The 14,255-nt window shown below is 38.4% G+C and overlaps 1 protein-coding gene across 1 annotated transcript in view; it reads left to right on the forward strand.

Annotated features, from left to right (window-relative positions):
- Positions 1-1,653: 1,653 nt before the first annotated feature.
- Positions 1,654-14,255, forward strand: part of XPO4 (exportin 4) — a 92,661-nt gene continuing 80,059 nt past the window's right edge. The window contains exon 1 of the mRNA XM_039351471.1: positions 1,654-4,117. Coding sequence (XP_039207405.1) covers positions 4,040-4,117 — 78 coding nt within the window. The 5' untranslated portion in view covers positions 1,654-4,039. The remainder of the gene's footprint in view (positions 4,118-14,255) is intronic.

Here is a 14,255-nt window from a genome sequence, read left to right on the forward strand (position 1 = left end):
AACATTAATACTATTAACTTACCTTGAACAAAATCCTAGTCTTTTAGATACACTAAAAATTGAAAGGTTTTTTTTTTTTTTAACTACAACAGTAAACCTTGTAGGATAGGCAAGGGGGGGGTGTATGACGTGTGTGAGTTCTGCCACTGTTTTTTGTTTTTACAAAAAAAGCACTGATTATACATACAATCTGAAGAAATGATATCACCATAACACTTTACAGTGATGAGATGGAATTCACAACTGCTCTCTACTGATACTAACAGAATTTACCCATTTTTTTCACAAATCTGCATATTTGGTTGTTACTGAATTCTTCGCTACATTCTAGTTACTAAACTCCAAATTCTGTTCTCAAATTAATTTTATCAGCATAGATCCCATCAGCATATGGGAAGGATTTTTTTAAAAGCAGCACAGTACATTGGTTTGCATGTGTTTTTATGTTATTACATTGCTCATATCCATAAGTCACTCTCATTACATTTGAGAATAAGCCATTTGGAGTTTTTCTCTGTAATTCCTAATGAACTAATTAGTGAAGAACTAATGAAACGTATCTAGATAAAATATCCACCATATGGACAAGTACAATTTAAGTAGAATAATTTAGCTTCATAAGACTCGTTATTTCAAGTGCTAAGGTACAATCTGTCCGGAAGATTAATGATGCACCTGCAAGAACACTTTGTCCAATGATGCTGCTGTTAATAGTTCCTTATGAAATAAGTTGTGAGATTATAACGTTGTGATCATTTTTATATTATTCTTTATTATGAATAGTATACTACGGTACTTTGTGTATTTAGTTTTAAATAACTGTGGTATGTGAATCCAGTCACTACGGTTTATGTCAAATCAACTTATATTTTATTCAATTATGGTTAATGATCAAACCATAAATCATTGTTGTTTCTGTGTCCATCCTCGGCACTTACCAGGTTTTCTATGCACCTGATTCATGTAGAAAATTAACTAATTTTCAAAATGAGAAGTTGGCATGCTGTGAAACAAAATGCTAGTTTTTAACATGATTTTCACTTCTAAGAAAGCCTCTGGACCCATACAGACCTATGACTCCCTTGGAAATAAAAATTATTGGCAATTATAATCATTATATTTAAATGCAGAAGCAATAACCCTGAGAAACAGGAAGAACTGCAACTAAGATTATGGTGAGATAAAAGAAATCCAAATCTTTTTCAATACCATAGTTCAAAAGTTCAAAGTTCTTTCTATCCTGTTTCTTCAAAGTCCAACTTTTGCTTTCTATAGCGTCACACAGAGAATTGCTCATACAATTCTGATTTTGGAGGTATAGACACATCACAACATCTGAATATCTTTTCCAAGGCCTTCACAGTTGGCCTCTCAAGTGCTATTCTGTGATTATTTCTTGATTGCTTGTCCTTTTATTAGTACTGGTGATCTTAAAGGCAGAAGTTATCCACCACTTTGATATCTTTATTGTCAATTCTAGGGCTGATTGCTGTATCCATTGTCATTATTTTGGTCTTCTTTATATTTAATTTTAAGCCAGGTATAGAAGATTGCTTTTTAGCAAACAAAGTTGAAGGTGATGTAAAAAAACCTGAAGAATTGAAAGATTAAAAAATGGACACAGGTAAAAGTCAGGGCTCCATATTAGTGCATATCATGAATATTTTATTGCGAATATAATCTATAAGGCAGAGTAGATTCACACAGAACATTAAGACCAAACCATCCAAATGATATTTTAATTTAGGTGTACTGTAGGAACTGGGTCAGGAACTGTAATCCTCCCCAAAAAACAAATGAAGCAAGCCATTTCCAATTCATTCTTTGCCCTGGCTCAGAATCAGATCTGAGTCTCTGCCCTTCCATGACTTTATTGGCAATATCCAAGAGATTCAATTTTCTCCCTGGTTCTTTATTGGTTTATCTGAGTTTGCAGCAAAGCTCTTTTCTCCTTTTGTGTTGCTGCAGCTTGTGGGTGGTTTATTTCTAGTTGACAGGAACTCTTGCTTTCCTCCTGTCTCCGTGTCCAGCCCCAGGTATCATCTGTAAGTATTTAACATGCATGTTTCCTCTTCTCTACTCCTGTCACAATGTGCAACCATGATGAAAGGCAGTGGGAAAAGTAAATGGTTGCAAAAGCCCAGTGCCTTTGCCCTGTCACCTTCACAATGTAGACGAGGATTTTAAATTAGGGAAGAAATGCAAATCTGCAGCTAGAAAGCCTTTCCTTAATGCAACTGCTGTCTCTCCCCCCCCCCCGTTTCTGAGACATGATCAAATGATCCAATTCACAATGAATTAAAAATGTTAAGAGGGAGCAGTGAGGGCTGTGATAGGGGAGCTACTACAGTAATGATTTCTTTGCATTCCCCTATTGGTCAACTAAAAGTGGATACTGGGTGACTCAGAGGGTTTGCAGAGTTTTCTGCATTTTGAGGATGAAAGAAGTGAAGATGAATGCAGATTGGGCTTGAGTTGAAAACTCCTGAAAGAAAAACCAATACTGTGTACATAATTTAATCATAAAGGATCAAGAATGCTGCAACTGCACTCTATGCTTAGACCTTTGGTCCAGATGAGATCATATTCAGAATATGCTACACATAATGCAGATGAATGAGTTAAATGGTCAAAAGATATTCTGAAGTGCACAGATTATATAGTCTTCACCTAGTAAAAAATAAACAACCTTGTATTATACTAAATCAGTTTGTTATTAAAACAAGGAATGGATACAATATCTCTACCCCAAAGACATTCATTTCTAGCTCTTGACATACCGTAGAATAGGTGGGAGAAAAAGGCAGATTAAACAATGACCATACTATGAATAGAGTTAGCATTTGATACACAGCAGTGATGTGAATTCTTTCATAATAGCATTGTGGTGTTGTTACATGACTGCTTACCTGAGCCTTTGTCTTGGGAAATAATTTATTGTAGTATATGCCTTGCCAGCCAAGAAAGGATCAATATTTACTTACAGTACTTGCTTCATTTTGTTTTCAATATTGCCTTAGTGTCTCAGATTGATGGTGCTATTCAAGTACAGAAAACTTTGGGCCAGATGAAATGTATTTGGTAGACAAATATGATGTACCCTAAGAATCTCCACACTGTGAGTTGCAACATCTGATATTTAAGCTGGCTATGCGATATGATCATGCATTACATTTTCTTACACAATTCTTACTATACTGAATTATTTAAAAGAACAGAAGGCCATCCTAATGGAAATACACATGGTTGGTTCCATAATTAATCTTAGACATAGAATTATATAAATTCCACATCATGTAGTATTATGCAAAATTCAATCACTTTTCTGTTGTCTTTCAAAATTTCTATAAATAAGGAACTGGGAAGACGTAACTAACTTAAGTATTGCCTTAACTGTGCATTGTGCCTTTTGGGAGAATCCACCTTTTTAAAAAACAAAACCCAAATGCACAAAAATCTCGACGTAGATGGATTGCATTAGCTTCCAACTTGATTGGAGAACAAATCCTTTGACCTGGATGACCCTCCCTCGAATACTTTATGGCTGGCAGTGGACTGGAGTTATAGGGGACTGAGAATGGAAACAACCAATCCCAGATCCACCGGCGTTTCTCACAGTTTAGCTGGCGAAGAGTTTAAATCTCGAGTTTTTGGGAACTGGTGGATGTTGGCGTCCTCGTTGAGGGAGCGTTTAGGCTTCCGACAACCCGCTCCAAACCGTCGCCACCTCAGCCCCTTTGGCTTTATGACTGCGCATGGTGGGGAAGGGTCGAGCCGTATGCCCGCATCCCCCCTCTCCGCCCCGACCCGGCGGAACTGCTCTCTCGCCATTTTCCCTGAAGCCATTTCAAGGGACAACCCGCCGCTTCCGCCACCCCCGCAGCCGGCGGGAAGCGCCTCACGACCGCTCCGCGGGGCCGGCACGACCTCCCCTCTCCAGCGCTCCCTCCGGGCCCCTTCTGCTCTCCGAGATCCCGGATTGGCTGGGCGGCCGCCTCGTCCCAGAATGCATTGCATGGCGCGTCATTGAAGAGAGACCATGATGGCGGCGGCCGCGGTGGCGGGGGGAGCCTCCGAAGTGATCGCTCAGCTGGAGAGCGCGGCCAAAGTGCTGATGGTGAGGGAGGCGCGCGGGTCGGAGTGTCGGCAGATCGGCTGGGGACGGAGTGGATGGTGGGGTGGAAAAAGCCGACCCCTGTCCTTAAGGGAAGCCCTGTGAGTGCCCCTTCCCCGGGGATGGCTCTCTTTGGACTCCTCTAGGGAAGCATCCTCGGATAACCCCGGGAGGTGGCATCGCTTTTCGTGCCCTAGAAACTTTGCAACAGGCCGGGTCTTTCTCTCCCATTCCTTCTTGTCTGAAGCTGAAGCCCCGTGCATCTTTTCTCCAGCATGAGCCTCTTTGACCCTAGGTGGGCAAAGACGGGCAGAATCACGTTGCTGGCCACCCTTCGCTTTTGTCCCTGTCGTTTTCCATAACCTTTTTAATGTTGTGTGAGGCTTGCATTCCATTCATTGATACCATCATATCCCAACATAATCCTTTCCTTTTCACTTCGACATCCACGTGCTCAAATTTGGAATCAGGAGTGGTTTCCCCACTTCCCAGTTTCTATCCTGGTTCTCCCCTCCCCCTTCCCTTTTAATACCATTTTTCACGTCTTCTGATAAGAATGTTTTAATATCAGCCTCTAACACACCCGTTTTACCAACACTGCATGTAGTATATTGCCTTTTTCCTTTTTTTTCTTATATATTATTACACTCTGCTACTGAAATGGCTGTTCAGTTTGCTTTTTGTCTTTCTCAGTGGTGGATATATAAAAGAACCAAGTTTCAATAGCAGAACCTTTTCTTTTATGAAGATTTTCTGCAAGGCTAGAAACTCATGCTCCAAAATGCTACTTGTGATTAAACTAAAATAACTTTATATTTGTTCTCTCTTGTGAATTAAATATATTTAAACAGGAAAAATTCAAAACTGTTCTCAAAGAGCAAAGAATGCTTGCCTATAATCAGTAATCTTCTAGATTAGTGGCTTTTGCTGTACCAATGTATGGAATGTGTATAGACTTACTGAGTAAATGGATTATAATCTGCTCTACTTCCCAGGCAGTAAATAATAAACATTTTCTATAATAACTCCATGCATAAAAGAAACAAGCTACAATCAGAATAGTTTTATATCTAGATTTGTTACATCAGCTTTCTTTTCTTGAGTTCAGAATTATGCTTTATATATTTTATTTTTCCCCTTCTTAATAGTGTTTTGGTGTGATAGGCTATCAGAGTGCTTTTGGGAAATATCAGAAAGACAGACTGATGATATAAACAGATTAAGAATCCAGATGGAAATAAGATTTTGAAATTATTTATAAGAATCTTTCCTGTGGGAAAATGCTGTTGTTTTGAATTCTTTAAAAAATAATAGGATGGGACTTTGAACACTGAAATTTGACTTACTAATGTAGACTGGAGCAATGTCATTTTAGTTAGTGAGATTATTCATATATCTGTTTCTTGTTATCAAATATACATCAATGGCTCTTTTATGGCAGCTACTTTACAGTTTAGCTGAATAACCCAACATGCAATGCAAATAACACTCCTAGCACATTAAAAAGTCAGGACAAAAGATTCCTACCTAGCCCTCACCCTCTGTGGTATAAAGTTTTATTAGAGCATAGGATACAGCATTCAGATAAATAATAATTCTAAGATGATATAGTCTAGTACTGTACCATATGAGATTTCTGAACATCTACCTTGGTTCTTAAGAAGTCTTTAAACTACCTGAGGCAAGAGTTCAACTTGTCTTTTTGCTGCTACGGTTGAACAAGCATGACTTGCTAATGCAAAAGGTGCGACCCTGGTTGCCACTGGATGTGTGCCAGATGATATACTTATTATAGTGTATACTTGATTGCAAATACATTTTTATAACAATTTTATTGAAATTTAAAATTACAAAAATAAACTAACAAAAAGTAAGAAAATATAAACAAGAAAAAAATAGAAATTGCAAAAAGGAGGAGAAATATATAAAAAAGAAAAAAAGAAATATAGAAAAAATAACTTCCCCATCAACAAGACAAGTATGAACATTTTCAATAGCTTAACACCTCTAATACTTCAATCAAAACTCTCTTCATCTCATAACTCATAAATTTATATAAATTATTTCATAATTTATATAAATTTCATAATTTATAATTCTTGGTTGACCGTGAATACGTTTAGTTAACTTATGCTGATTTCTTCTACCAATCAGTGTAAACTTTTGGGTTTTTTTTTAGTATCTATAGATCTTCAACCTCTCTGAAAGAGTGATAAATCATGAACATATATCTAAATGAACTTATTTGATAGACTTTAAGATTGCCTTCTACCTTAGAAAATTTGAATCTAGTCGGGAAATTGCAAATGTCATAAATTACAGTAGTGGCTTTAATTTGGTCTGTATAATTCTTTTACACAAAATGGTATTAGTGCTAAAAATCTTAAGAGGTTTGATAAAAATCTTAATGGTAATGATGAAAATAATGGTGTTAATAGTCTGCTAAAATAAATTGTAAACGAATTGGTAAAAAAAATGTTGTTTTAAAGAGTGCTAAATAATTTGGTATAACATTATCCCAATTTTATCCAGCTACATTAATGTTCAGACTGTTTTGCACTATTCTGAAGTTGTACTGTGTTCCTTGAATAAGTACTCAATATGTGATCCTGCCAAATAATGCTGAATTACATCTTTTAGTATTCTTCATTGTTGACCTTGTGACTGAGAATTAGCCAAATTCACAACTTTTGCACCTGTGAACTTTTGATATATAGATTTTTAAGTTTATATACTCACAGGTTTTAATTCAGGAGGTTTAATCCCAAAATAAGAATCTTATTATTACAACCTTAGACTACAATCTTACAAGCATATGAACTCAGTGAACTTTGATTCTGAGTAAGCATTTTTAGGACTGCATTTTCAAATAGCATGTCTAATAGATAAAATAAATGTAAGAATTACATACCTCCTCCTTGTATCTTGAACATACCCGTAGTTTCATTCATTTGTCATTTTGCTAATTTTAAGCCAAGTATACTGGAGTATAAAGTAAGAATATTTTTTTTATCAGATTTGCTTGAATTGCAAATATTTGATTACTATAAATGCAAATATCTATATTGTACCTAATTGTATGAAGGCTAGAAATATACAAATCTGCAAAAAGAGAAAAACTTGATGAAAATGAGAGAGAGAGAGAGAGAGAGAGAGAGAGAGAGAGGTAGTCCTCGACTCTCAACAGTTCATTTAGTGACCATTCAAACAGTAACTTATGACCATTTTTTCACACTTATGACTGTTGCAGCATCTCCATAGTCATGTGATCAAAATTCAGATGCTTGGCAACTGGTTCATATTTATGTGATCCCCTTTTGCAACCTTCTAGCAAACAATGTCAATGGGAAAGCCATGTTAACTTAACAACCATGTTACTAACTTAATAAATGCAGTGATTCACTTAACAGCTGTGACAAGAAAAGTCATAAATGGGGCAAAATTTACTTAACAGTTGTCTCGCTTAGCAACAGAAATTTTGCACTCAGTTGTGGTCGTAAGTTGAGGACTATGTTTAGCTCCCTGTTCTTCCCAGTTGCTATCCCTAGCAAAGATCCTTTCCCTAAAAATGCAGCTTTCCTACAACAGTTGGAACAACTAAAGATGCCAGTGATACCAATGAGACCAGACTTTGATGTTTCAGGTCTTTAAATTGCTTAGAAACGGTGGTGGTTGTGGGGGTGGGGGAGGATTTTAGTTCAGTATGTAATACTTGGATATATTTTTTAAGAACGTCAGTGAGTTAACCTTTTTTTCCTTTTTAGTGTAATTAAGCTCAGCAGCCTATCAGAGAAAGCAAGATGCAGTAACTGATGTACGTAGTTTTACCCTGCAGCAACTTTATGAATGAGAGATGTCTGCATATTAGTATGTGCTGCCATCTGCTTGTAAATCTAGAACACAGTACAGTACAGTACAGTACAGTACAAATAGCCCTTGACTTACAACAGTTCATTTAGTGACTGTTTAGTTACAATGGCACTGAAAAAATTAACTTATACCAGTGACCAGTTTTCATACTTACAACCGTTGCAGCATCTCCATGGTCACATAATCAGAATTCAGAAGCTTGGCAACTGACTCATATTTATGACGGTTGCAGTGTTCCGGGATCATATAACACCTTTTGCAACCTTTTGACAAGCACATCAATGGGGAAACCAGATTCACTTAACAACCATGGTATTAACTTAATTGACTGCAGTTATTCACTTAACAACTGGCAAGAAAGGTCATAAAATGGGGCAAACCTCGCTTAACAAATGTCTTGCTTAGCAATAGAAATGTTGTGCTCAGTTGTGGTCGTATGTCGAGGATTACCTGTGCAGTAAAGCAAACAGACAGAAGTCTTGCCAGTGAGAAAGTTCTGTTCTGAAAATAATTCTGAAGAATGGGAGGTAATTCATGATAATCATGCACAGCTTCTAAATACTGCCTAACATTTGTGGCAGAAGATCAGGCATCCCTAAAATTTGTGGTTTCTAAATGATTGACTTTCAAGTCCCATAATTTTTGCAAATAGAGCTATTAAAATTGCTGAGATTTGCTAGTCATGACCAGCCTAAATCCCACTGATTTCACTAAGTATATTCTCAGTGTGACTAAGTAGGGATCAAGCCTTAAGCTTTTATACAATACTGTATTCTTATGTGTTCATAATATCTTAATGAAGTCTGTGCCATGACTGATGATCTTGGCATGGGCTTTACTCTGAAAGTTGCCTGTAAATATTTTAAACAAAGAGTTAGTTATAGAATTGTTGCCTTTGCCAATACTTGTTTGAGGAAAGACTCAGTAAAAGTATATAGTACTTTCATTATTATAGAATAGTCTCTAAAGCAGCTTTCCAAAACTTTCTATTTTCCTGTAATGCATCTGGAGCACATCAGATTGAAGTTTCCTGTGAAAGAAGTATGTGGCTATTAAGGCATCTGGAATGAAAATCTGGATAAATGAGGATTGCAAACATAAAATCGCTAATCTAATTAAACTGATTTGGGGTATTTTTTTTCGAGAGAATAGAGTTACTGTAAAGAAACTACAACATCTAAGGATTTTGTGACGCCATACAAAAAATAATTTTAGTTTTCCGTGCTAAAGTCAACATATAAATACATTTTTAATCCCATAGCCCTTCATGAATAAAGATGTTCTGTCATAGCAAAAAAGATACGTTTGCCTGAAAATAAACACTTAACACATTGACCCGGCTCGCCCAATTTACTAGTAAGCCATCATATAATTTGTTTGCCTTTGGCTTAGTGTGTTGTACAAACCCAGTCAACCATGACTTATACAATAAGCATGCCTAAGCAAAATCATGGCTTAGTGCAGTATGTGAATTTAATTACTGACTCCAATATTTTTTGTATTTTAGCAAGTACTACAGCTTTCAATATTAAATATTGAAGTGGGTTATTCTGAACATAGATTTCTGTAATATTTAATTTTGGGGTTTCTCAAGAGCTTAAAACACTAAATTCTTCACAGACTGTTTTAGATTAGCTAGATATTCTTGTCAATTGTGATTTTGATGGGTTATTCTTATTGTTGTTGACTTGCTGCTAAGAATAGTTTTTAAATTGCCAAACTGAGATGTTATCTTTAGATACTGTCTTGAGTCAATATTACAGAGTAATAAAAGCAAGTATTTTTTTCTTATTCTTACCATTTATAAATTGCCTTTTCTCTTTCCTTTTTCTTTTGTTTCCCTTTAGTTCTGTTCCTAAATATTTTAAAAAATAAAATGCAATAGAGATTAGAAATATTGAAGTATGTTGAAAGCGTCTGTTAAGAATGTAATATCAATAAATTCTGATTTTGGATATAATTTGTGTAAAAAAGGTCTATTTTCTTCAGCTACAGACCTTGTCCCTGGATGGTTTTTGAAAGAGCCTTGTGTTGCTGGTAGCATTAGCCATCAGCTACACAACTAAAGTAAAATTTATCTTCTATGTACAAATATTGTTATGTTAGTTTTCTATCCTGCCTTTCTCTGGCTTTCTAAAATATTCTCCTAAAAAGTGAATTATAATTATTTACCCTTAATATCTGGAGGAGAGCATATATTTTCAACTGGTTTTGTATTTGGTGTATTGTCCTGATTTTCAAAAACTTCCAAGAACGTGTATTTTTCTATCTCTGAATTCTTACATTCCAACACATCCTTTCCGGTGACTTTCACTTCCCTAGTTCAGTTCAAAGGCTTCCTGCTTTCTCAGAAGATTATCCTCTTCCTGTATTTTCTCAACATCTTGTAAGATGCTATTTCTCTTTCTTCTTTCAAATCTCTCTTCAAAATCCTGCTTTTTCATTAACCACCTGCAAAGCTTTTTACTTCCTCTTGCATGCCATTAAAATTTTTGAGAGTTGTAGTCCTAACAAATCTGGAAAGGAGTAGGTCAAGAAAATCTGACTTACAGTGACCACACCTGTAATAAAGAGTAGCATACATATTTCAATTATTAAATCCCTATTTACACTGTGCCTGTGCTTCTTTTCATATGACTGCCTGTTCCTTATTTTACATTCCAAGCTCATTGGAACAACAACCTTTTTGCTGTGTTTCACCATTATGTGTCTGTCTGTTTCTCTCTTCTCATATGTATGGCAATATATTAAGATTTTTGTGTGCTCATTGGTTGACATTAAATTTATTTTACATTAAGAAAGCCAACTTAGAATGCATTGGGAAGAGTTAAGGTCATTTAACAGGAGGCAAGCAACATTCATATTTTCTAAATAGCAGTTACAGGTAGTCCTCAAGTTAAGATGGTAATTGGGACTGGAATTTCCATAGTTAAACAATGCTGTCAAAGTGCAACATTATGTGACTTCATTTAGTGACAGCAATCCCCATTGTTGTCATTAACTGAATCCCACTGAGCAAAGATCTATCCTGATCCAAGCCTTTCCCGGTTTGTTCCCCCCAGTCTTGAGCTTCAGTAAGGTAAGGAACTCTGCCTGCTCTTGAAACCACCCCCACCTCTCCCTCCTTGTCTCTGCCCTTTTTGGCCTGCCAAACAGCAGCAGTCTTTGCAGTGGGGCTGAAATAGAGGCCTGGTGCCTTTGTAGTTTTAATAAGCTGCCATTTCCTCCCAAGCCTCTACTTCAGCACCAGCACTGCTGCTATAGAGTCCTGTGCCACAGCCAGCAACCCAGTGCCCAACCACTCCCTCACTTTGCACTCTGCCAGTCCTGCCCTGCTCCGCCCAGCTAAATTTTGTAATTTATCACTGCTGATGAGATGTGCGTGGCATGGCCCTGCATGAGTGAACTGCTGGCCGTGCCAGACTTTCCTCCCAAGGCCGCTCATGCTGTTCTCCAAAAAGTGTGCATCATTCCTGCAATGCTTCAGAAAGCTTTCAGAAAGCGTCTGAAGCATTGCAAGAACGGCGGTGGCAATCCAAAGTACAGAGCTTGCAGCTTTGAAGAGAAAGGCTAATGGGGCCAGAAATTTCCTCACATAGGGTCAGGCTAGGGGTGCCTCATCAGCAATGGGAAAAAGACCGTAAAGGTCACCGTGAAGGTTGTGGCAGGGCTGCAGAGCACAGAGCGGTGGAGATGGCTGGGCCTTGGGCAGTGGTGGGATTCAGCCGGTTCGTACCAGTTCAGCAGAACGGTAGCTCATTTTCTGTTGACCAGGCCCACAACGGACTTCCAGAAGCAGCATCCACACAGAGAATCAGTTGTTCATATATTTGAATCTCACCACTGGCCTTGGGTTGAAATGGCTTGAATTGGCACTCCTCAAGGGTAGCGGTGCTGGGGTTGCAATAGAGGCCTGGGGCAGAGGTAGTCAGAGTGGAGACTGAGACTGCTGGAGACTCTGAGCCAGCCCCAGGGCTGCCACAGAGGAGCTCCCTTGTGCAGGGCTACCAAATGGACAGAGATGGGGGTGAGGGTGCAGGGTATCGAAGTGCCCCTAAAGTGATAAGTGCAGGTAGGTTGCCAAACACCTGAATTTTGATCACCATAACTTTGAGGGTCCGGCATAAGTACTGTTTGTTCTGCACCATTACTTTGAATGGGTGTTGAACGAATGGTCATTAAGCAAGGAGTACTTATATAATCTATCACACTGAATCATTTTTAGTATGATTCAAAGGCAAAGAGATGTTTTGGAGCACTTGGAAATGCTCCTATAGCACTTGCCTGCAATTCCTTAAAGCAGTGGTTCTCAACCTTTCTAATACCGTGACCCCATAATACAGTTCCCCATATTGTGGTGACCCCCAAGTGGGTGTGGCCACCAATAAGAGGGAGTAGGACAGCTAGGGAAAAGGGAAAAAATGGCGGACAGCGTGGTTTGGCGACCCCCGTGAAATGGTCGTTTGACCCCAAATGGGGTCCCGACCCACAGGTTGAGAACCACTGCCTTAAAGCAATTACATCTTTTCTTGAAGTGGCAGGTAACACAGCTATTCTTCATAGCTACAAAGAAAAGACAAGTGTTTTTTGAAGGAGTTGTACACAAGTCTGAACTCAAATCCTCAGAAGACCTTTTGCCTTTGCATCTCAGGCTCTGCATATCTTTATATCAATATTTATATTGCTCAGAAGGGAAAAAGAATCCATACCTTTGCGCAAGTTCAGGAATACTTGATAAAATCGTTACTTTGAAAACTAAATTCAGAATCTAAACCACAGAACAAGCCAAGTAAAGAAGAGTGGGGTTTCAAAAATACTTTTACCATAATGGGAACTCATCTATTTGAAATAAAATAAAATAAAAGTCCACTGAACTAGCACAGAAATTAAGTTTATGCAGCTCTCTGGATTGCTATTGAGGTCTTAATTAGACATCCAGAAATTTCCAGAAATGAGGACTTGTAAGCAAAGCAGTTTTTTTTTTCTTCTTGAGATACAAAGTTAATGCTCCTGGTTGACCAACACAAATGTTACAATTTATTTTGTAATCAAAATAGCATATATTTGGACCCGCAATTTTGCCTAGAGTCGTAGTGTTTGATGATGATGAATTGTGTTTTGAAAGGGTGGTCATTTGCACAATAGGACTTCCTTTCCCCTCATTTTCTGCAGACCTCCATTCCCATTCTCTCTCTCTCTCTCTCTCTCTCTCTCTCTCTCTCTCTCTCTCTCTCTCTCTCCCTCCCTCCCTCCCTCCCTCCCTCCCTCTCCCCCCCCAATCTCTTACACAGAAGGGAAAGGAATTGCCATGTTCTCTTAGTGGAGGCCATTCCTGTGTACAACTATTCTTAGCTGTGAAATTGCTTATCCGGAGCAATATAAATTCCTTAAGCATGGTCTTGTTAGTCGATTTTTAGTGTTTCTCTCAGTCCTGTATGTTATAAAATGCTGATTGGGCTTTTTTATTACTATAAATTAATGTATTGTTGTCAGTTTTTTCCCAAGCTATCGATAATTCTCCAGTACAGGAGATGGATAATCCACGGATGGGTTTTCTCTGTCTGCCTGCTCTTGAGACCAAGTAGCCAAAGCTTGACACGCCCCCACTTCCTGTGGAGTCCATTCTTAACTTGGTCTCTGCTCGAAGAAGACTCGTTTTGGCGTGGCTCTCAGCTTATCAGGTTAGACAAGAAATCCATTGATTGATTATCCCTTGATAATTGGCTTCCCCTTCCAAAAAAAAAATTGCCACCTATAGGAATTTAACCACAAAATTTTCTGGGGATCAGTCCTGATCTCAAACCTAAAATTAAAAAGGGGATTGGTGGGGAGGGAAATTTCCCCACAGATATCAGCCAGCCCCAGGGCTCTGGTGGGTGAAAAGGGGGGGAAGAAGGCATCAGCAGAGACTACTTGCTGAACCTTTTCCCCAACCACTAAGTTTTCCTTGGGATCATCCCTGATCCTATATTAAAATTGAAAAAGGGGGTGTGGGGGGGGGAAACTCCCCACGGATCCCAGTCAGCCCCAGGGCTCTGGAGGTGGAAAAGGGGGGGAAAAAGGCATCAGCAGAGACCACTTGCTGAGCTTTTCTCCCCAACCTTCCAAGGGATTTTTTCCTCAAATTGGGGGAAAAAATAACAATCTCCAGGTCCGGATTCAAACTTGAATTCGGATCATCGGAGAGTCCCTAGCAGCCCAGGGCAACCGCGGGCGCCATTTTAGTTGCTGTTTTCAGACAACAAAGGCAATCCCTGACTGGGATTCCCTT

The sequence above is a fragment of the Crotalus tigris genome, unplaced genomic scaffold (genome assembly GCF_016545835.1).
Source record: "Crotalus tigris isolate CLP2741 ecotype Arizona unplaced genomic scaffold, ASM1654583v1 scf7180000018371.15429387391:27106975, whole genome shotgun sequence".
NCBI lineage: Eukaryota > Metazoa > Chordata > Lepidosauria > Squamata > Viperidae > Crotalus > Crotalus tigris.